This window comes from Pecten maximus, chromosome 10 (genome assembly GCF_902652985.1).
Source record: "Pecten maximus chromosome 10, xPecMax1.1, whole genome shotgun sequence".
Classification (NCBI taxonomy): domain Eukaryota; kingdom Metazoa; phylum Mollusca; class Bivalvia; order Pectinida; family Pectinidae; genus Pecten; species Pecten maximus.
This window is the reverse complement of record NC_047024.1, coordinates 32,203,309-32,229,168: the sequence shown is the minus strand read 5'-3', so window position 1 is coordinate 32,229,168 and position 25,860 is coordinate 32,203,309. Positions and strand designations below refer to the sequence as shown.

The window sequence follows — 25,860 nt, the reverse complement described above, 5'->3', positions numbered from 1 at the left end:
GTGGGTTGGTAAAACAAAAGTCCTTTGCATTACAGCTAATCTGAAATTCCGGTGTGACCCGAACCTGGCACGGAAGCGTATGTTAGGTCTGTTAAACCATCCCTTTAACATGTCGGCTCGGGTTAAGTCAATTTGATTTGCACTAAGATTAACTGTAACTTTTATAATTCTGCGTTTTCTTTCTACCATTATGTGCAACAATCCTTATCTTTTTAAATATGTCAATTTCATTTCATGGTATGTTGACATGTTTTGACAAAATACGCACGTTTTTTTCAATTCTCCTTTTTTCTTCATTCTTATTTTGAAAACAATTTTAATGTTTTGTACATATTTGTTATTTTCTCTGGTAAATTTTATAAACATAATTAATGGTTTAATTAATTTTCATTTCAACCTATGCAATGTTATTTCCAAGAACTACCCAACATTTATGACTTCGTAAACTTAATTTGAATTTGGATATAAAATATTAACTTTTTGTGGATGTTGTCCGTACCGTTTGGCCCTGTCAACAGTAATCATATCTAGATTGATAACAATATCCAAAGGCCCTAAAATAATGAAAATTCTCTGAATGAATAGTGTACCGAGCTGTGTATAATATGGTGGTCGGTGTTCGGCTATTAAATAAGACATACATCTAAAGCTCTGACGATTGGCCTCTAATGCCGACACATCGTCAAGTCATTGCCTTCGATGACAAAGGTAAATACAAAGATTACGTGTGAAAAATTCTAAACATTTCTTATCTGGCTATCATTGTCAATCAGTAAACAAGAGCAAACCGCGACAGTATGTATAAAGAGGAGTTATCATAATAGGTGCATGTGATCGATTTAAATTTAGGCGCCGATAAGAGTGGACGATAGCTCAATCAAAAGGCGCTTTCTGATGTGAAACATGTACTGTACAACATTGATGTAGGGGTATCCCATTTCGTAAAAAGATGGATATCCGCAGGGTTAAAAAAATGTGTATTGTTGTGCTTGTGATATCGAAAATTTGATATGATTCAGCGTTCTCGGCAGGGGAAATAAACGCCAGGTAACTCAATGAAGTTTAATTAATTTTGATGGGATTTGTCATCTCGATCTGAACAGCAAGTTGATAGTGTTAATGTTGAAATGTTCTGTACCTTTTCATCTTTGATCTGACATAACTTACCAAAGTTTAATTAAAGTCGATATGGTTCTTTTGATGGATAAATTCTTGAAGCGCTTTAAACAATTAAAAAGCGATTGAAGTTTTGTTCTTATCTGGTGTATAATAACGGGTCGATAAATTACAAATCAGTAGGTTCCTGCTGATGCAGCATCAGTATATCAAGACAGAGGGACCCCAATACTGAATCCTTTGGTCACTATCTTATATGTTAACACCTCCCGTATATTTCAATACATTGTTTGGAGTTTACTGTCACTAACAACACCGTATTTTAATGTCTTTTCTGCACCGTAATACGGACTGTTATTGATGGATTTGGTAGAATAGATAAATACTACATATTGATCCACGCGTATTAACTAATACGAACACTTCTAGATTATGTGTGCATTTCTTCTCTGTGAATGAATATAATGATATTGTAATATTGTCCAATGTATAGCGTATTTCTACCGAACAAATATTTTGTCAATTACTTCTTCGAAATTTTATCTTAAGCTATAAATCATCTCATAATAAGCATATGAACCTATTATCTACGCCTGTTATCTTGGATATCCAATACAACTTACAATATTGAATGAAGGGATACTTTGTAGTGGAATATTGATAGTATGAAACGGGATAACTTCAAAAGTCCATAATGTCATATAACTTTAAAATTGTGAGCATGGACTCTGGAGAACGAGCCGTGAAAGCATTCGTTATATAACAGTACAGTAATTCTACCGGACGACACTTCACTATCAGTATAAGGAACGTCGTAAAATGTGTTCACATAAACACCTAGCTTCCTATTAGATTAAGCCAGCCATCTCCGGCTGTATACCACTGGGAAGTAATCGCCAGTCTCTTTCATGTTTACACTCCGAGGAGCGTCCTGTATCTTACCTGCGGCGATCAAGGTGTTTATACAAAGGGTATATATCTTAGTCCCAGTTTTCAATATTCTACCTATGTAATCTTCAACTTTTCATTCAAACCATTGGTATTTTTTCATCCTTTGGATACCCCGCATGGGTCGATCCCGAACTTTTTTGAAATATTCCTAACGAGATACACAGTGAGCTAATTACTGTCTATTTTGGGGACGTGGGTAGAACCAGTGGCTTTACTTCTAAATTCTTTTATAATTACTTGTAAGTGTACTTCGTTCAACACCAGGCCGTCTCCCATAGTATGTGTATGGACCCATACAGACATACCTATGTTCACTCTAATTCGGTAATATATCAACAAGGCTATACGATGTTGTGTGACTTTACGAACAAGGATTTGATATGTTATGCGTGTTTGATTTTACGCACATAGTCTGTTGATATGAATGAACTCCGAGGCAGTTGGTTAGAATAAACTGACGTGTGTTATAACCCCGCCTATATCTAACTTCAAAGAGTTCGGCGACAGAGGTGTTCTGTAGAACGAGAATAGGAGGAAAACTGTAAAAACAAAACACAACCTTTACAAATGGTGTTTGTCCATAATAATGGATTTAGACGCTTGTAATGACTCAAACATTTGTGCAAGTCAAACACTTATTGGTGAAAAGCTTAACATTTGAGTGATTGGAAATGATCCGTTTGGTTGGCGTCACGCCCCCTCGACACGCCCCCATCACAAGTTTTGAATGAGTTACTAAACTCACACGTGGTGTAGACCGCTAATATATAGGCTTTAAATATGAAAACTCAAGACATTTCAATATATAATTGCAGAAGTTGATGAAGACGAATATGGATGTAACATCTAGAGATTACGTATTGAGTATGATATCATAACATAGGCGAACTATAGTCTTTGTAATGGACATGGTATTTTCATATTGTAAACAATATTGAAATACCTTCTATGGCATTTTGGAAAACTAAAAACTATTCTGAAGTGTTTTCATTTAAAAGCAAAACATATTTTCACTAGGATTTGTCTAGGATTGTATTTTACTAGAAGTTTGTGACATCGGTGTATTAAAACAATGACAATGGGATATTCACATAGAAAACTACAATTAGATATGGTCTTCTTACTACTACTGTGGAGTCCAGCTGTATTTGGACTAGTGTTTAACAGACGGGCTGAGACGTGTGAACCAATACAGATTCCTATGTGCCAAGGGATGCCATATAATATGACCAGAATGCCCAATCTGCTTCATCATAGTTCTCAAGAAAATGCAAAATTATCTATTGAACAATTTGAAAAATTAATAGAAAAAAATTGTAGCGACGTTCTTTTATTTTTTCTATGTGGCATGTACGCTCCTATATGTACTGTGAACTTCCAGCCGGAACCTATCCCCCCATGCTGGAGTGTGTGTGACCGCGCTCGTACGGGGTGTGAACGTATAATGAATGAGTATAATGTATCGTGGCCGGATAATCTTGACTGTGACAATCTTCCTCGGTATGACAGTGGAGTATGTGTCTCACCTGAAGCCATCGTCTCATCTCTTCCAGACCGTTAGTATTACTCTACTTTTACTTTCACTTTATCTGAATGATAGAAAACACGTGTATATCGATTGCTTGGTTTCGGAACTTGAACGAAACCATTGACTTTTATGTAATTTAATATTAAGGCACATTTCATCCGATAAAGTTTCTTTTACAATGCATTATGCGCTCGTATCTCACAGTCGAAACGATATATACTATCTATCATTCAATTTCACCCAAGTCAACATTCCTTAGGAAGTTTGTTTTTGACATTCAGACAGTAGATCCAAAGTATTTCATCAATAACATAAATACAGTTAAACTAACATGGTAAGTGGTAAGTAATGATAAATGTTACAGATGTAGGCGTTTGCCAAATAAAACATGCTCAGCCCAGATACGACCACCTGTATTACATCAATGCACAGATAATGTATATTCACAGAAACATGTGTGTTTATATCGGCAGTTAGCTAGCTTCCGTATCAGAGCTATTTCATACTCTGACGTGAAAGGTATAGGCTGTTTGTAACAAGGGGAAAGTATGTGGACGAGTCGTCCAAGGCCAAATAGGCAAGTGTTTGTCTTACTGATTGTGAATAATATTACATTTATGTATGTGAGGCAGATATAATATTTTTCTTTAGTTATAAAATGTCTTCCCCTCGTATATACACTAAATGGATGGTAATCATACTAAAATGACATTAGTTCGTAGATATATACCAACCAATGTTCATTTAATGCAGTTAAAGAAGGTAGATAGCATGCTAATGTTAAAAATGCTTTCACCTTTTCTATGTAAATAGTGTAATTTACCATATAGCATGGTCGTAGTGCATTTGTTAGTGTTCATAAAAAGGTTACATCTGTCTAGTTACCGACTATGATTGCAGGAGTACTGCAACTGGAATGTTAATCAGATTTCTCCCTCATCATTACTTCTGTGTTAAACATATCGCTATGTATTAAAGCTTGTTTCCCTTTAAAACCTACACATAGACACCGGGAAGCAATTATTTCCACCATTAATGTATTATTTTATGTTAAACTATAAGTGTATCACGAATTATATCAGGGATTACAGTACCAGTATTAAAGGTCTAACATTATCATGTAAATAACAATACTCAGATCAGAAGTACAATTATTATATGTCCTAGTTTAAGTTTAACTACCACAAACATAGAAGGCTTCGGGATAAATATACTAAAATATGTTTGAGTTAAAACTATATGCGACAAAATCGTAATATATCAAATGATGACGAGCATACCAAAGCATCATCTTATTTGTGTTCACATACCTAGCATCAGTGTTAAACACTTTTTGGTTGTTATCAACCATTCTACCTGCTTCCTCGTGTATATACACATCAGCCATAATGCAAATGAATGACTTTAACTCAAACAGTCCAGCCTCACCAAACACATATGGTTGTATTTTAATAAAAACTTAATCTTCGGAATTTATTACTATCCCCCGGGCTGTTAAATGTATGTAATGTAAATTATATCAGCAAACAAGCTATGAATGAGAAAGGAATCTGATTGCGTGATGTATAGACGTATATTTTAACTATTAAAAAGTATTATGCTCATCATATTGCGTATTTTACTATATCTACGTGCATAAATGCTATCCATCAATGTATAACATGCATATAATTATATATGTATAAAATAATTATATCATTAATGGTATATGGTAATGAGGTATTAAATCAGAATTTAACGGTTTGATATTTCCTTTTGTATGCAATCATTACATTAATATAGATATTTAACTATGATCAGAAGGACGAATGGTGACGTTTGTTAACTCAATTTGTGATATCTAAAATACAATAGGTAGGCAGCCTCGTCATTTAATAGCAAGCACGATATTCCAGCAGGATAATAAAAAAGTGTACGATTTCTTTGACGAGGTCTGGTGTAGTGTATGATGTTTGACTAGGTCTGGTGTAGTGTATGATATTTGACGAGGTCTGGTGTAGTGTATGATGTTTGACTAGGTCTGGTGTAGTGTAGAATGTTTGACTAGGTCTGGTGTAGTGTACGATGTTTGACTAGGTCTGGTGTAGTGTAAGATGTTTGACGAGGTCTGGTGTAGTGTATGATGATTGACTAGGTCTGGTGTAGTGTATGGTTGACTAGGTCTGGTGTAGTGTACGATGTTTGACGAGGTCTGGTGTAGTGTACGATGTTTGACGAGGTCTGGTGTAGTGTACGATGTTTGACTAGGTCTGGTGTAGTGTACGGTGTTTGACTAGGTCTGGTGTATTGAGGGTGTTTGACGATGTCTGGTGTAGTGTACGATGTTTGACTAGGTCTGGTGTAGTGTATGATGATTGACTAGGTCTGGTTTAGTGTATGGTTGACTAGGTCTGGTGTAGTGTACGATGTTTGACGAGGTCTGGTGTAGTGTACGATGTTTGACGAGGTCTGGTGTAGTGTACGATGTTTGACTAGGTCTGGTGTAGTGTACGGTGTCTGACTATGTCTGGTGTAGTGTACGATGTTTGACTAGGTCTGGTGTAGTGTACGATGTTTGACTAGGTCTGGTGTAGTGTACGATGTTTGACTAGGTCTGGTGTATTGTACAATGTTTGACGAGGTCTGGTGTAGTGTAGGATGTTTGACTAGGTCTGGTGTAGTGTATGATGTTTGACTAGATGTGGTGTAGTGTACGATGTTTGACTAGGTCTGGTGTAGTGTACGGTGTTTGACTAGATGTGGTGTAGTGTAGGATGTTTGACTAGGTCTGGTGTAGTGTAGGATGTTTGACGAGGTCTGGTGTAGTGTACGATGTTTGACGAGGTCTGGTGTAGTGTACGATGTTTGACGAGGTCTGGTGTAGTGTACGATGTTTGACCTCGTCTGGTGTAGTGTACGATGTTTGACTAAGTCTGGTGTAGTGTATGTTTGACTAGGTCTGGTGTAGTGTACGATGTTTGACGAGGTCTGGTGTAGTGTACGATGTTTGACGAGGTCTGGTGTAGTGTACGATGTTTGACTAGGTCTGATGTAGTGTAAGATGTTTGACTAGGTCTGGTGTAGTGAACGATGTTTGACCTGGTCTGGTGTAGTGTACGATGTTTGACTAGGTCTGGTGTAGTGTACGATGTTTGACGAGGTTTGGTGTAGTGTACGATGTTTGACCTGGTCTGGTGTAGTGTACGATGTTTGACTACGTCTGATGTAGTGTAGGATGTTAGACTAGGTCTGGTGTAGTGTACGGTGTTTGACTAGGTCTGGTGTAGTGTACGGTGTTTGACTAGGTCTGGTGTATTGTAGGGTGTTTGACGATGTCTGGTGTAGTGTACGATGTTTGACTAGGTCTGGTGTAGTGTATGATGTTTGACGATGTCTGGTGTAGTGTAGGATGTTTGACTAGGTCTGGTGTAGTGTAGGATGTTTGACGATGTCTGGTGTAGTGTACGATGTTTGACTAGGTCTGGTGTAGTGTATGATGTTTGACTAGGTCTGGTGTAGTGTACGGTAGCTTGCCCTGTATGTTACTGTGATGGAGTAGACGTAGTCTGATGTACTATTCTATGTCGAGTGTAGCATACGATTTTGTTGTGTAGGTCTAATATACTTAGTGATAGTGTATTCCGACTGGATGTTAATAGCTTCTTTATTTAACATTTAGATTTAGATGTGTATTATGATACGATATATACTTCTCACTTCATCACAGGATCGTCAAAGTAAAAGTTGCTATTCCCCAACAATGTATTTACTACATCCGTATATCCACACATACGCAACTAAAGTTAGGCAGACACAAGCTATACTTATCTATCCAGATGATGCTTCACATTAACATTATTTAGAAAGGATTATCTCCACAACGATTTCATGTTTAGTTTTTCTTAGTCTAATGTGATTATCTCAACCGGAAAACAGGACACAAAACCACAAACATCCATTCTTAGTCAAATTGTCACGTATACAATGAAATGCATGCCTACCATTTCGCATTTATCAACCTTAAACCTTTTTATCCTTTTTGGAACCCGGTGACAAGAAGACTCTCGTACATACAAAAATGCGGTTCGGGTCATCACAAAGTAAATGCTAAAAGGAGTTGATTGATTGTGTGTGGTTTTGGCTAAACACTTGTTACATTACGAAGCGGTATCCTTTGGTAATTAACAGTGTTGTTACTAATGATAAATGAGATCGCTCCCCATGTCATAACTACATATTACTCAGACTCCCCACTAGAAAGGTATGCCAGTCATGCACACTTTCGTAATTGATTTATGGATTAAGGCACGCGCTGCTAATTGGTTGCTTCCTATATGTAAATCGGAGACGATTACAAACACATTTGGATGAAATTGATATAGAACGTAGTTGTTTTAGAATATGTTAAACTAAGCATAGATATGTATTCTGGCCACTTCATGCCCTCTGTCGGTAGTCATGTACTTGAGGGAACTTAAAAACATTGTTATTATACACTCTCATAACAAAACAACAAAAGAACCTACACTGTTCTTATTATATAAAGAAATAGGCGAGATTATTTATATATTTTTTAGTGTAGAACAGGATTTGGGGAACCGCTGTAGAGGCCTGTTTTCATTGGTTAGTTTTGCGGATTCATAAAATGTTTTAATTTGAAAGGAAAGTGATATAGTTTTCGTAACAAAAAGATATTAATTTCATGTTATCTATTCTAAAAATAACTCTTAAAAATAACTTTTTTTATGGTACCGTGAGCTACTTTCATTCTGTGTTTGGCGTCATGTTACTTTAATCAAATCCATATGAATAAATTGAATATATATTTTATCCGTATGGATGTATGTTTTTGAATCGTCTTACCTTGCGAAATACATCGCCTAATGCCACTTTCACATACCCAAAACATATTTTCATTCGTTATTATAAATCCAGTGATGTTTGAATGTATGTTTGTGATCTGTGTTATTGTGATATTGCACCAATACAACTTGAGACAACTGAGACCTGCCTTGCTTCGATTTTAGATTGACCTTTATACTAAACAACCTTAAACAAAACGAAATGTGATTAAGAAATAGAATAATGATATCATTAAATGAGATTAAGAAACGCGTCCTATGTTAAAATGTAAACAATACACTTCATCATGTAGCCCTGATAAACTACCGCGAAATCTTCAAAGAATTTTCCCTATCATGCATACAATTCGATCATCCAACTTTACACGCAGGTTCTTACTGCTGGATGGATATACCTCACAGGGGCAAAGCAAAGATCTATCGCTGTGGGTTTGTTATAGTTGCGGTGCTTATCCTAGCTAATACTTCTACTGATAACACCAGCTATGCCGTGTTAAGTTAGGCACAATTAAACAACACTATCATTGTTAAAGTCTTCAAGAAAAACAGAAGATAAAGTTGGCAATTTTTTTCGCATGACGTGATGGTGTTACTTCTACATCGGTTATCAGGCGGTTCATATCAACTTAAAAGAGGTGTAGGATACAATCTCCAAAGCAGACGATTATTTTATGTAACGTGAAAATCCAATAAGTTTGTAATGTGTTAGGGAGAGTGTTAGATACAGCGCCCTTCCTCCGATACTAGTATCTTAACTTTCCTCTTCATAGTTTGTTTCTACGACGAAATAACTAGGAGCTTTATGTGTGCAAGTCATAAAATCCATGTGTTAATTTTTTTTACTACATCCATTATTTCCTGCTATAAAAAAACATATTGCTGTTTATTCTCTAACTACCATCATCACGTCGCTATAATTATGTCATTACATTTTCTGATCACGAGACCATTGTAACTCGGTAGCCCTACTATAACCCTATGGTATCATTTAGACAGATACAATCTTAATATCTTTTTATGAACAGTTTTCATGGTTCATTTGATTTGAACATATTCCACTTTCTCTGTAAGTGTTTAGCTTTGGTGCAATGACATCAAATTCCTGTGCATGTCCCTGGATCCTACGAGGAAATATCCCGTGTGTAAAGAACTTTGCTAAGAGTTTATTACTGTTAGAGGAACGAAGCGATTAACATGACTTTCTCTATAGACGGTAAGCTGTTACTTTCGTCCCACAGCGATGACAAACTATTCTAATGTCGTGACAAAGATTGACTCATTTTCACCCCTCGACGCTCCATAACCCCCGCTGTCGTGAGCGGACACTGATACACGGCCGCCATAGACGCACTTGGACTGAGATAGCATCGTAAGGGCCATACATGCTTCACCAAGTCAAATAAAGCAGGTGGTTTTGTTGAGTTGTGTTAAAGATTATTGCGATTATTAGTGATTTAAGATTTGAAATCTAAATCAATCAAAACTTTTGATCCAAGATCTTGAGAAAACAATCCTTCAGTATTCGCCACAATTTGTGATTAGACTTTACTGAGCATACAATTGGAGTATAACATCACGGACGTTAAGAGATTGTGCTTGTGTGTGTGAATGTTATGTAAGAAGAGTCTATGCACACCTGTTGAGTTTGTAAATATTTATTTGTATTCAAACATGTGCACCTACACGCTGCATTACATTTACAATTCTGGAGTAGAATGTAGATTACACCGACAAGACATAGCATGACATCATATACAGGTGCAACATGCCGAATGTACATTGATATACAAATACCAATTTACTGAGACACCGTTAACGCCGATAGCACGGAAAGTACATTCAAGAAATACCAGCAGCTGATTAAATCGTTTTCAGTTTTCCCGCGCGACAACCCAGACCTCGCGTTGTAAGATTTTTCACTTCCGACATGACAGCCTTGATTTCGCGTTGTGACATTTTCTATTTTCCGACACGACACTCTTGATTTAACATTGCAAAACTCAATTTTTGACATAATTTTCGTTTGCCGTTCCTGCAGTCTTGATCTCCAGTAGTTATATATAAGAGATATACATGTATCTAATTTCAACGTAATGTCGCGAAATAGGCAAATAAAACGCTGGGTAATAAAATGATTTATGAAATCATTTAATTGTTAAAAACAATATTTTGTGCATGTTTAAAACAATATTTTGTGCATGTTATTATTTACAGAAAGTATGAAATCTCAAAGTACTGTATCGGGCGAAAAGATAAATTCAGATGTGCTAAATGAATGAACATGGAAAAATAAATCGAGTTGATGTGGTATATATATTCTATTTACAGTTGAATCGTCACGATCTAAAAATGATTCTGACTAAGTGTATAAATATCTATATTATATTATTGTTATGTTTTAGGAAGTTACATTTCCAGTACGAATCCATTATTTTGTAAGACAATATCCCTGGTCCTTCTTTGACGAGTAACAATGCATTTATTATAGGTGTTTCGGATATTATATGATCTATACTTATGAACAGTGGCACTGTCACACACCAACACAAAGGTCACACAGTTCAGTATATTAGTAAGCATATTTTCCCAACCATGCAAAGTTGCTAGTTTATATACTAAGAATCATGGATAATTCACAACATATACGATATATAACTATTAATCTTATCATAACCTCCATTATATCGCTTACATACGCTAAGGTTATTTAAAGCGTATCGTAATTATGTTTAACAAAGGCCAATTATACTGTTAAGCACATGTGAACAGAGAGCCGCGTACCCGACGATATAGTGGATGGACACACGCGGTGTCGATAACTGTGAGACTGAGCTTAACACCATATATCTCCAGTATTCAGTTTTGTTTAAAATAAACATGTATAATAATTTTGACAATACCCAGATACCGTTGTTAGGATTGTATTTCAGAGATAGGCGAGTTTTTATTGACCCTTTAACACACTAGGGCGATTCCTAGATGTAGGTAAATGGGAATAAGCCAGAGCAATCCCTGGAGTAGTCGTTTTCCACACAGCTTGTAAATGATATTAAAAGAGACTTTAATAAGTCTTTATGGACGTGATGTAATGTTTTATAGCAGTGTTAGATATAATACTTACGATCTGTCTGGTAGTAGTATAAACTCAGTGAAGCTATGTATTTTGAATCAGTCACTCCGTATGAACACTTTAAGATACATTTCTGTAATGGCAATGTATCTCGTGTGTACTATAATGCTGTGATGTATGGTTGGCTCTATGACTACATGACATCGTACATACGTTGATGTTATACAATATTTCCTTCAATGGTTATATAGGAAATAAATGTTCATACAAAGAAATAATGGAATCATGTAGAGTTCTTATATATTATTTTTTAGAGGTCAAGTCATTCACGCAAAACATAACACAGAAAAGTTTATATACAGTTGTCCTCCCATATTTCCATACATATATGCTCATTTGCTTTCAAATTCAATATTAAGGCACACGGGTTCATTTACGAAAGGGGGCACTGTCATCAAATATTTAGTCTATATGAAAAATTGAGTCTTCATGTAATCCTTGACAGTTGACATATATGCTCGTTTGCTTTTTAAGTCAGTACTAAGACAAAAAAAAATCCATGAAGAGGCGAAAGTTATGCAAGGTGGCTCGGCGTCACAGATTCAGTATACTGTAGAAATCGACATATTCCATGGGAAATGTAATTAACATTGACTAGTTAAGGCAATCGTGGGCGGTCCTGCAACACCACATTTCCCTGTATATCTAGCGTATCTTGACACAATTACTATTTCACAACTAGACTTTTCTTAGTTATACGTTTGTATACAAGTACATTTAATTGGAATCAAGAAATGAAAGATATGCGTCTATATATCGTTAAGTCTGGCTAGCAGCAGGTTTATATCAATACACGCCACAGGTGGGTTTGATACAGCTGTGTATTACCAGTGACCACACTGGAGCGGTGAGGGTAATCTTACCCACTGTTGACTAAAAACATCAGTAGGTTTATGATCCCCTCTCTGGAGGACACAGTAAGTAGACAACAAAGCCAAAGGCATAATGTGTCTATATTGTTATTCCCTGGGATTTTCTATATCACTATACAAAGCCACATTTCTCCCATTTACTGAGCGCCCAACGAATTTGAGATTGATAAATAACTAGGTTGCCGGATCGCTGTGAAGAAATGAAACTTTCGCCTGTTTGAAGTCCAGAATTTCATCAACGTCGGGATGTAACAAATTGCTACCTTCACACGTTGGCTAGTTCCCTTTGTAACTAAGCTTTGACAAATGAAATTCAAAATAATCCCAGTTCAGTCACTTTATAAACTGAGAGCCTATTGTGAATTCAAATGTAACAGATGATTAATAGACAACTTGGTAATTTTTGAAGGTAAATTAATTTTTGCTACAAAGACGTTTTATGCTATATTTGGATTCGTTTGTGCTAGGCCGTTTGGGTAACAATGACTGGGGTTACACACGTACCTTTGAAGTTGCCGCTTTTGAAGTTTCCAACATGTAGATTAATTTGTTTCTTTTGACGGCTAAAACTTGCTCTTGGCTTATTGTAATGATATTGAAATGAACCCATACTTACTTTTGTCCGTATATTGGTATTGATTTTTATTTTCATGTATGAATTATTAAGTAAGTTGCTATTCATTACAGGCATCAAATGGACTTTATCATTCATGTATAATCTGGTTTACACTGCAACATACGGTTGTTATATAACTTTGTCATTGCTATATATAGTCCCATTATATGATTTGTCTTATATAAATTGGACTATCCAACATTCGACGGCTTTACACAAACCTCAATACGAGTTGGTATTTCCATGATAGCAACATACAGTCTTTTGAAATGATTTTATAAGAATTACAAACGGTTTCTCCGACTGTGCCTTGAGTAGTATAAAATGACCTGTAGAGATTCGACACTAATCAATATATCTTTAGCATGAGCACGGTTTAAACAGACATGGAATATCTAACCTCAAAGAAGACAATATGCTGTACCTCATCTACATAGAGTACATTAAATTGTGAAATCTCCTTCCGTCGCTTTGTGATGCGACTCGAAATCCCAGCTTGGAGATGAACTGTGGGGTATTATACTATCTCGACAGCAGTATTAAGTTTTAATGTACCCACGCCTCTGACGGACTTGATAGTGTACGTGTTTCTCTGTCTGGACGAGACACAGATGAAAAAGGCCTTTGATACGGACGGTATTACACTTATGCTTGTCTGATGAAATAAGTCTAAATCCAGTTTGCACGGGCTATTTGTAAAATACCTTATCAGCCTATCATTTCGCCAGTCCCGTGCTTCAGGATCACAGGGCTGACTCCGTTTTGGCAATCTTTGATCATTTACAGGTTATTTACTCATTCTTAATGCTTTCTTTCATGTACCAACAAATAGAGATTTGTTTTCTCATTCACAGCCGTTTCATTTCCCTTTGTTTTACTTTTAAATACTGATAATAAGGGTATATATCCGTAACTACAAACGCTTTTTATATTTGTCTCTTTCAGGTGGACAGGCAACCCCCGAGCCGGTTAGAAAAACCAATGGCAACAAGCCTGATAGAGGTGCGACCAATAAGACTCGAAAGAAAGGTATACCATCACCCTTTTATCGGTATGGGTGTATAAGAGTGTGGAATGAGGTCATTATTTCGACAACGCATCTTTATATCTTATGTTTAAGACAAAATATTGTGAAACTTCGAATTATTATGAATAATTTACGTCCGATGTTGTATGTAAAGTTGAGTCATCAATTACGATCCTCTTGATAGACGTTGTTAGAAATATTGTTGAAATGGTTTGTACACACGAGATTTAGTCACCTCATCTTAGAAGGCCCAAATATATTTAATTGATAAAATTATTGAATGAATGCTCTCTATTCAAAAGTTAACATTATCTCAGTTAATTATGGTATTGCAAACACATGCACTTTTGGCCCCTAGCATCAATGACGAGTCCTGGAAGGACGGTGTAATTTTATTTTCGTTATTTGGCAAATATTGCATCTAGGATGTATTTCATAATTCCGTTGTGAGTGTTTTTCTGCTGTTCCTAGTTAACTTAGGTGTGTTTTTATTTGCCATATAACATGGAACACTTGGTGTGTCCTTAGTTCAACTTTTCAAAAACATCGGCAATACTTAAAGTCGTAGTTCGTAAAATAATGCTTAATAACTCTGAATACAAAGCGATAGTATCGCCGTAACACCTTGTAGTTCTTCAGCAAAGCTGTGATTGAACTGGCAGTGATACTTTGATGTATCTGTTTTTAAACAAATACCAACACACCAACATCAGTTCAATTTTATGCCGTGTTAGAACGTAAAGAGCGTTTAATCTACAAACCTGACTTCCGACACATTTGAAAAAAGAACACAATGTTTCTCGGAATGAAGGCTTTTAAATGAACATATTTGCAGCAATAAATTGTAACGTATTGCGTGATTAAAGAATCACCAACCGTTATATATACGCTAACATATCCGTGTTGATTGTACGGTACATTGCCCAGTGGGCTATTATAGACATTACATTTGTTCAAATCCACACTTAACATCGATATGTCCTCCTAAACGTTCATAAGGATGAATGTCTTTGATGAAAAAGTGAGAATGTTTAACAAACTCCTGAGTGAGAAATACTATTTGCTGATACAAAAAGAATCAAAGCACCCTATACCATACCGTGTTTATACTGGAGGTTAAGCTGTGAGCACGCTGCTCTGGAATCTATTTGATTTTTCCCATTGAAGTTAATATGACGACCACCATCCGGTGAAGAAGCTTTAGACAGGTCGCACCACTACAAGCCTAGCCGACAATTTCAAAGGAAACGGTTATGTTTGAAATATAGGAACGTCTTTCTTGTATGTCATTGCGGATCCCCTTTAGTTAATAACTTAAGATGGGATACTTTAATGTTGGAATCAACTCTGAAAACATCTATAAGAAATGGGGTTAGAGCCGAGATAGAACAACGTCCGTTCGGAGCATACCTTTATGCAAACGCACCGAGTAACTCTTTGCTGGCACGTACGTTGCCAGACATACCAGGAATCATTTTAACTGTCATTGCGAAATAGTTCCTTGACTTGAGAAAGAGATGAAAAAAATGGAAAACTCCGCCAATTTGCTGTTTTATCTCCTACAGATTCTCATTTAAGTTTCGAGGATTTCAGAATTAAAGGATTTCGAATCAAATTTGTTTTTTATTTATTCTCATCTCTCCACTTCGATATGTTATTATTTCAATTAAAAAAGTAAACAATAGAATAATATTTTCCTTTTTATATTTTTCTTCATTGATATTAACTATTGTATTTTATAACTTTTTATGATCAACGTTAGAATGCAATTAAACATACAAATGTTTCTTTTAATTAGGTGTCTATACCATCATTGCCCCTTCACCCAGCAGAATTAGAAACCTTAATGGATAAGAGAATAAACCTAACAGCACTTATATTACATGCTGTGACTATCTGAACTCTCGAGATGTGCTTTAACTATTTTTATGATTTTAGGCGGCTGTCATTGTACAAAGCGACCGAGGCTAAAGAAGAGACTCTTTAAAAAAGGAAAATTTAATTTTGGTAAGTAGTTGGCATTAACATTACTAGTTTGGTGAAGTTTTGTATTGGTTATGTATTGTTTAACGTCATATCAACCAATATAATAATTTAAGGACGGGCTCCACTGAGTACATGCGTATAAACAAATGTCTAGAAAAACGACTGTACCTACCTTTGTGCATATTTAACTATTTCAAGATATTATACATATATTGTTTGATGTATGGAGCGAAAAGCAAGCGATCAATTTAAATACTATATAGTGAGAAATTTCAAACGGTTTACGTGCACTTTGTGACTGACGACAAAACACATTTGTTTTCGGAAATAATTAATAAAAAATTGTCGCCAACTTGATGCAAGTTAAAGAAGGCCAGGATGAAACAAATGTAAAAAACGCAGTAACTTAATGTAAGCAGAGGTCAACGGCCAAACGTCTGCTCGCTAGTTACAGTCAGTTGAGCGTAGCCTGAGGATTTGGAATGAATGAATGAGTGTATGAATTAGTATAAACAAAATGTTTAGGGTTGTAGTTGATATCACGACTTATGTCCTTTGCCTATCATAGGTTGTTTGCTTGGAAGCATTAAATGTTGTAAGTAAATAAAACTAATTTTAGCCTCATGGATAATTAAGCTAAGGTTGCAGGTAGCGTGTTAGGTGAACATAAATATATTTGACAGCTTCTTGTAATCGTAAATGTTAAACTAAACCGCCATACATCAGCACGGTAAGGTGCGCCGAGATCAAAGACAGCTAAGTAACAATGAAGGATTGTGTATTGAGAAAATGGCCGACGTTTACAAATACCTGTAGCCATATACAAATTACCTTTGTAAACAGGTGAAACGGCACGAGCGGAATGTCTTACAAACTAATTAGATTCAGGCACTTATTACACTTCAGAATAGTGCGGAATTTTGAAATGGGCTTCTTCTGTGTAGCAATGTTTTAGAAACTACCGAGACGGTGTGATTGCTGTTTGAATATGTTGTCCTTTGTTTTATTTGGTATCGATATAGAACCTGGGTTTACCACACGTGATTGTTGTAGGATTATGTTGTCCTTTATTTTATTTTGGTATAGAGATAGAACCTTGGTTTACCATACGATAACATTCGGTCCTCATTTCCTGACTTCGCTTCATCATTACACGATAAAAGCGTTTTCCTGATGAGCATATTAAATCCGTATCGTTTTATGCGTATTAGAATATGCGTATATAATAGAAAAGTAATAAATAACACATTGTGAGTGTTAGTAGTTCTAATTTTATATTGATAGTGTCATTCACACGTGTTTTATTTGTAAATCTTCCTTCAGTCCATATTATCGGTGTGAATCATTTTCTCTTTAGGATATATAGAAACGGGCTGTAGGTTTTATGATAGTTTTTGTTTGTTTATTCCTATACGATTAAGTCCTCGAAACAACCATAGTTATATAATAATAAATGTCAAGGTGATACCAAAGGAAACAAACCCAGAAGTAAATTTCCGTCTCAGTAGGAGGCCTAGATAAATTTGGTGAACCAATATGGCCGCGTTTAAATAACAAATGAATGATACAATATTTAACTGCGTATTCACCTCAATATTCCATCAGGTATAACTGTGAATTGTTTCACTTTTTAAAACAAAGACGGCGTTTTAACAGGTGGTCATAGCTTACGTACAAATGTAGAATCGGGGCCAACAGTTTCCATTTATTGGCTTTTAAGTGAGGTGCGAGTGGTTGGGGGGGGGGGAGGAGGGGGGGCGTCGTTAACGACTGATCAATCTAACCATTCCTCACAGATAACCTGTTAAATGGCTGCTATAATGGGGGTTTACTGTCGGTGATGAATACGTCACTCAGGTTTCATCTTTACCTTACAGGTGTCCAGTTTTATGTTATGTTTGTCCTCTAACAGAGGGAGTATAATGCTTTTCTGGAATCTGAAACGCTCTCTAACCAACCAAACTAACTTTCAATAGCTACCTGCTAGCTTACTGTGTTTATTTAGGCTCGCCTGGACCCAGCATTTAATTTACGGTTTAAAAAATGTTTTAAAACCATGCTTCTGACTAAATTACTCACATACTGTAAGTATGTTAGTTTTATTCGCCGACTAAAAGTTTATTTACAGATTTGGCCCTTTGCGCTTCATTAATAATGTCGAATTGGTATTATGTCGTTATTCTGACTTCGTCAATGTTGATGTTTTAATCCCATTGTAGCTATATTAAAAACTTGGAGTCAGATGTGTACCTCGATGATCTCTATTTTCAAGTCCCCTACGACATTGAATTGAGTTACGGAACCTGAATTGTAAATGTTAACTCGTTGAATGCAGTACAAAAAGCTGAATGTTCAATTATAATGATATTAAGGTTGATACCATGTAATATATAAGTACAATGTAGCTATTTGTATCTGTAGATATTGCCTTGGTTTCCTGAACCCTGGTAATTCGAATCATATCTGAATATAATAAATAATATTATATGATAGCAAGTTCATTTTAATTACAATATTTTGTTTAACATTTTATAAATTTTTAATTTGATATCTTCAATAAAAAAAGAAAGAAAGAAAATGTGATTTCCCCGCTGTCATTCATTTAGTTAATTCGTTTTCTCGATTTCTCGTTTCTTGCTTTCCTCTCGTTTTTGAAATTGTGTTCGCTTTGGATCCTTGCTTTCTTGAGTTTTACGTTTTCGCCCTTCACGTTTAAAACACATTATTTTAATCACAGTTTTATTATGTACTTACTTCATTACGCACAAATAAAAAAAGAAAAGCAAATGATTTACGCTGAACACAATTTAATATTCATAGTAAGGATTCAAAGATATACATTCCCACCCACATACAAATTTTGGTCATTTGTGAGTGGTTGTGCAGACTTGTTGCGTCATATCCGGTGACGCACTGTACTTTAAATAATTAATGTTCCACAACATCGCGTGTCGTGTGCAATATTTAACAAAACACACCGACAGAGTGATAGACAGCTTATCAACCCGAAATAATCGTACATGTTAAAAGGTGCGCTAATCATAATTAATCCAGACAAACGTCCTTCCAACCATACAGCGTTATCTTCATTGGACTCTAGATGGTAAAGATATGGAATTTTAAGACAGTTCCATGAATGAATATATGTAATATTGTTGATGATTACTCTATTTACGGACAGGCGTATGTGTGTGGTATCATCTTGTGCTATACAGCCACTACAAAACCTTGATGTGATGAATGAAATTTGCAAATTCACGTTCTCGTGATCGCTGAGTGGGGAATTTATGTACTTTTAAAACCGAACAATATATAATTGATTGCCACAAAATATATCGGGGTTACCCTGCATTAGACTATACTGTATAGACGTTTTAAAAGACATTAATTTACGTACATAGCTGAACTTATATATATCCCCCATTTGTATTCAGTAGTTACCCTATTTAGCGTACATATATCCAGCATCATGCTTATATTATCGATCAATACATTGACAGGATTTTCGATAATTAAGTTAAATGCGTACGTGCTGAATAACCAGTTATTTGGTAGTAGATGGTGGAATTGTCTTACCGCAGGTTATATCTTACTTTTTACAGTTCCATTAAACATAAATGTTGAACAATAGATACATGTCGTATGGAAACAAAGAAGTAAATTTATTGTGGGGTGAAAAAAATATAATAAAGAATATAATATCATTATTGGGGGATGATTAGGATGCCTGTCTTTGTATTGTGGATTCAGTATAGATTGTCTTCTTTAGTATGGTGGTATTTGATCATGACAATATATCATACTAGACGCCATCACGTTTTAAGATGAACCCCAACTCCAGTCAGCTTTTGCCATGTTCTGCTGTAAAACAGCTTCATCCTTTCCTTAAATCATTCTATTTTTGTGTACTATTCTTTCAAATCTATCTACTATATTTTCAGCAATACGAGCGAGAATTCTCGGACACGACACTGCAAATACGATCAATACGGTGACAAGAGTAAGCGTCATCAAAGTCCTTAAGAGCACACGTGTACACATTATTGAAAACAATGGGATCGAGCTATGGACCAATTCTACTTGTGTATGTCCGAAACTGCTTCGTCGGAAGGAATACCTCATTATCGGTTACGACGACCCCGCCACCCAACGACTCCTCTTCTTTGATAATTGCTTTGCTACGAAGTGGCAGAAACGATGGGAAAAAAGAATAGCGGTAAGTTAGAAAGCAAGAATAAAGTGAAAACAGAATAACAACAAAAAACAAATAAACAAAAAACATAAAACAAACAAACAAAAATAAAACAAAAACAAGAAAACAAACAAACAAAAGAAACAAACAAACGAAAAAAAGAATGAAAAAAAGAAGCTATAAGAAGTTAATTAATTTATCCCTGATACATAGACAAAAATATATTGCGATATTTCAACATTTGAGAATTGAAACCCTGTAAGTAAAAAGGTACGTCGGTTTAGGATTGAGGCATAAAATATCTTTCACAGATCCAGTTAATTCATGTGGTTGATCATAATAAAAAGGGAGAGGAAAATGTGGAACTAAGACAAAAATTTAAAAAAAACCTGGTGAATGAAATAAAAAATGATTGTTTGTGTTGTCTTCCTGAAAGATAAATTATAGCAGTGTTCAGACGCAAGGTCTTTTCATTATGGCTTTTCGGGTATATAGCGCGACATGGTCCATATAGACATGGGTATATGTTGTCAGTGTTATTCAAACAATGCTAGTTGTTTAGGCCTCCACAGTAGCATTCCAAACATTAACATTGTTTGGCGCTGGCTTTATTTGTGCCAATTGGATGCTGCATACAATTCCGGAAAACTAATAATTAATTAATTATTATTAAAATATATTACATAATATATCATCACAACAATCGCTAAGTAGAAATGTTTCTTAGTAAGTACCCACCAAATAGATATGAACAATATTATCCGTGACGAATGCGACATTCCGTTGTTTTCAACTTATATCGAGTTAGGCAACGTAACACTACTTTAAGAAAAGAGGGTCTGTGAAGAAATTAGGTTTTCTAAATTAGATTATTATTTTAAGACACACACAAAGGAATGATAATTCACATAATAAAAACCGAGCCTTGATACATCGACTATCAGTTCCAGATGGGGGTGTACAAATCAGGGCGGTATTGATAGAGTTACTCAACCTCTATGTCTAACAATAGCGTTAAACACATACTGGGTCTAAACGCGCACTTTGATTTATTATATCCAAATGTTACCATGGTTCTGGGATAACTGTCAAGATTTTTTGTGGAGTAAGATATGTGTGCACACTGGTATGGCAATTATCTTTTAGGCCAAGGCCTTGTGCTGGTGCTTCTTTAGATAGCTGATATTTTCAAAATAATGAAACATAAAATTCAAATTAACACAACCAATTCTGATATTTGTGAATTGTTATCACAACAGATGAAAACTATTACCTATGTATCACGAGGCGTTATCGACATTTTATACTGAAAACAACGATATCACAACTGTGCAACTATTAAATAAAGGATATTAAAACAGAATAAAATACTTAGATGTGATTATACTAAAACAACGATATCACAACTGGGCAACTATTAAAGAAGGGATATTAAAACTGGGCAACTATTAAAGAAGGGATATTAATACAGAATACAATACTTAGATAACTCTATTTTAGCGCGTTTCGCGTATTAAGCATTCTGATAAATTACGATTGGGCCAAATGAAGTTTCTTATATTTTTCCATGACAATTATCATAAGTGCGCCAATTTATCATTGAGCTAATCTATTTAAATTCAGTAATACGCTAAAATTTCAGTACACAAAAATAAATACATTTACAGCAAGACCTTTCGGATTCGTTTTACACTGGGAACTGTTTTATATTAGTGTAGTGAATCTCCAAAAACCCTTTAGTGGCGAACGCAATTAGTGGTCTTTTATAGTTATCATTTAATATATGTTGTACATAGGTTAGGCATTGCTTGTAGTAATATGCGTATTAAAACTAATATTTCATACAGAAATGGACCAAAAAGAGAAGAACATGTAGAAAGAAGAAACGCAAAAACTGCCGAATGAACCGGAACAAAAATAGAGTGAATAACACAGGTAATAACCAAAACAGCGGCAGGAATCGAGGACGGGAGAACCGCCGGAACCGGAAAAAGAATAGGTAAGCTAAGGCCTGTTGCAGTATTTACCATAGCCAATGTAAGCTTTAAGCAGTGTAAGTAAGATTATATAAGTATTAGAGTTGTTCAACATGTGGCATGCTTATGTTTATGTTACATTTATCATAACTTTTTTTTAGTATAAAACAAAAATATATTATTATTTTCCAGAATAAATTCTACGTCTACGACATAAGTCAATTTGCGACAAGCACGGAGTAAACACTGTATATGTGAGATAAAATGCTTCTGATGGAACACTGACTATACCTGTTCAAGGCTTCTTCTCACCGGTATCAGTGTTGTCATGAGTCAACATCCGCTGATCACCTCCGTTGAACTTCGACGAACTTTGGAGATCTACGGCTATCTTCGATAATGTTCGGCAACCTTGACCGCCCTATTGGTTGCGGGAAGGTTATGTTTATAAAAAAAAAACTTTGTCCTTGGACAAATAAAGACCCCATACTGTGATATAGAAACATTTAAGCCATGTTTGTTTTGTTCGTAACTATCTGTGGATTTATTGCTGAATAGTTTGACCGGTACGTTTATGATGCAGACTCACATCACCTTGGCGATCATACAACTCTACTTGTGTTATGTATCTATCCGTATGGCGGGTCTGACGCCACATTGGACTCGTATTTGGGCCTTACGACATGCATTGTGTTAAATACCTCGTTATCGCGATCTTTGGTCTAATGGACAGTTATCGTTTAAGTATCCTCACCTGAGTATATCATGTTCCTCGTATTTCTCGAAGTATTTTAAGATCCTACTGATGCATATTTCACTCCATTGTGAATTTCTTTCTGGTACAGGATTTTTTCGAGGGGAAATTTAAGTAATTTATAGAAATTAAACTTTCTTTTTGAAACTTGTATCGGTTTATGTTGATAACAAGCTATTTTTAGAATGCTAAGGTTTCGAAATTAATTATGTTGGAATGTATCAGGTAAAAATTTACCTGGAATCCATAGTTTGAATTTTACATATGTATGAGTCCAGCTTTTGTATGATATCAGTTTTCAACTATGATGACCGTTATTGCTCGCTGTTTAGTAGTTTAGTGCCATTGACGATTACATCTGATGATTTGAAAATGTTTTATTTTTGCATGATATACAATTACATTTAATTGCTTGCGCATTGTTATCCTTCTGTGCTGCGTGTTAAGTTTCTCAGACTTAGCTGGAACTGAAAAAAAGCAACAACAAAAATTGTAATGTAGATATCAAACCAACAACAAAAACTGTAATGTAGATATCAAACCAGGATTTTTCAAGCTGCTCCAGTCTCACGTGCTGTTCTTAGTACGTATATGTTTAAAATAAACCACTTTTCAATGCTTTAATATGATTTGAAATGAATTGGCTCTTACATTTTAAAAGTAGTTTTTTTCATGCGGCTGAACAATGAGATCATGAATATACGTTTTGTATAATGTATGGATTATTAAGAAGGATAAATATGTATCAATCGATCGGAATGTCAGATATGTATGATACTACGCTTTGCTTTAATGTAGAAAAGTCCGTACTATGATCTATAAATAGATTTTGACAGGACAAATATGAATAATATATAGAGCTATCCACATATATGCATTTGTACATGAATTTGTCATCAATCGACAATTCCTGGTGTTGTATAAGGTTGAAGTTCAGAGCTACTGCATTTACATATATGTTTGTCGCTGATTCTTGAAAGTGACAGTGCATGCCATTGGCAGTTGTTTGTTTGTTTCCAAATGGAAAAATAAAATGTCACATTCTACATCATCTTAATAAATGAAGGATACTAATTACTTAAACTTATCTTTGACAGTATTTTGAAAGCAATCTGAAAACATGATACGTCGTATTGTGCGATAGCCTTAACCTTTATGAAGAAGATATAGATAATGTGATTTTAGATTGATATATATATATTGATTATACAATGAAATTGAAAATTATTTATTACTGAATGGCTAAGCATATAGAATGAATTTCTATAAGGCATTAGAGTTGATTCCAAGATGTTGATTCCTATAATATATCGTGTCTTTGGTGTTTCTACCATGTTGGACTGAGATAGTAGAATGTGTTTTGTATACTCTGTAATGTATAACGGTATAAGTCGATGTAAATATAATGTGTATATATTTATTTGCTCACTGATAGAAGATGGCGTATAACGTCTGTCGTTTGTTCATTTCCTATTTTTTTTTAAATCTTCTTGTCAAGAACCGGACGGATATAACAAACCCCAATCAAACTGTTGTCAGAGGGGGGCTTACCGAGGAAAGGTAGGCCGTGAAGATTGGCGGAATTCTAAGGTTTAAGTAGTACAGAGTTGTTCTTGAAGAAAAGTAACTGCCATGTGGCCTTTTTAATAGTGTTATATACATACATATATATATATATATGATGTATTGTTGATACTAGATATAACGGGAACTAGAATGAGTTACTTTATAGGAGCTATAGCATTCATATATCCTTACATGATTTGAGGGGTCATGGGAAATATGAAATAGATACTCAACGGTGTTGAAAGTGATGTTGGCAATACCAGCTTTGGCCGAATATATATATATATTGTCAGGGGTAGTAAATAATCAAAAGAAATGAATGAATAGTGTTTTTTTGGAATACACCGAATTAAACAATTAAATGTTTCATCTCTTCTTCAGTATGATGTTACTGTATATTGAGGTAACAGCTTTGTTAAGTTATATGTTGGTACGTTGTAAGTAAGGTCTGTCCAGTTTGATGTTATCCAATATCATTACCAGAGGAGCGATGTCGGCGCAGAGAGCGTCTTGTTGCAATATACCATTTGTTTCTGTTGTACAAATCGATGAAATAAATATTAATAAAATAACATTTGTTTGTTTTAACAAAAACATGTAGAACTATTCATCAACTTATCATTTGTTTGTTCTTTTCTATCGTTATCATTTCACTTATTTTCCTTATACATCAATAGTCATAGTTCTGTATGAGGTACCACGTTGATCAGTCATAGTTCTGTAAGAGGTACCATATCAGTCATAGTTCTGTATGAGGTACCACGTCGATCAGTCATAGTTCTGTATGAGGTACCACGTCGATCAGTCATAGTTCTGTATGAGGTACCACGTCGATCAGTCATAGTTCTGTATGAGGTACCACGTCGATCAGTCATAGTTCTGTATGAGGTACCACGTTGGTCTCCTCAAACACCCCTACAGTGGGAAACAGCAGCACTCAACAAATATATATTTTTAGAATTTAGGCTACCCTCTTCAAGTAGGATACAAAATGGTATCGTACAATAGTATGTAAATTCGTGTATCTTTTCATACATTCAAAAAATAAGATATAATCAGCTTTGAAAAGAATTTGAGGATCGGCCAGAATGAATAAAACTACAAATTAATTTTGAAAACCGAAAACTAACTATAACCAACAGTGAAAAATCTTGTATCAAATTTTGAAATCATCAATTTCGTTTAACATATGACCTCAAGATACAGGTACGTTTTTGATATCATTGAAATAGTCAACATTGTTGAGTTGTTTACCTACAAGTAATGCGCGTGAGGCAAATGGGACAAACAGCGTGTTATATTCCT

At 35.3% G+C, this 25,860-nt stretch overlaps 1 protein-coding gene across 1 annotated transcript; it reads left to right on the top strand.

The window, feature by feature from the left end:
- The first annotated feature begins 2,765 nt into the window (after positions 1 to 2,765).
- LOC117336227 (secreted frizzled-related protein 3-like) lies at positions 2,766 to 25,129 on the top strand. Its single transcript, XM_033896691.1, has 6 exons — positions 2,766 to 3,623; positions 14,000 to 14,083; positions 16,020 to 16,088; positions 20,009 to 20,283; positions 22,107 to 22,258; positions 22,428 to 25,129. The coding sequence occupies exons 1-6, from the start codon at positions 3,140 to 3,142 to the stop codon at positions 22,450 to 22,452; spliced, it is 1,089 nt and encodes a 362-aa protein (XP_033752582.1). The 5' UTR covers positions 2,766 to 3,139; the 3' UTR covers positions 22,453 to 25,129.
- Positions 25,130 to 25,860: the final 731 nt, after the last annotated feature.

Bases quoted from the DNA above. Each gene is read 5' to 3' on its own strand.
- LOC117336227 (XM_033896691.1), top strand. From the start codon at position 3,140: ATGACAATGGGATATTCACATAGAAAACTACAATTAGATATGGTCTTC. The intron at 14,084-16,019 runs GTATACCATCAC...TTATGATTTTAG, and splicing joins CAATAAGACTCGAAAGAAAG to GCGGCTGTCATTGTACAAAG. The intron at 16,089-20,008 runs GTAAGTAGTTGG...CTATATTTTCAG, and splicing joins AAAAGGAAAATTTAATTTTG to CAATACGAGCGAGAATTCTC.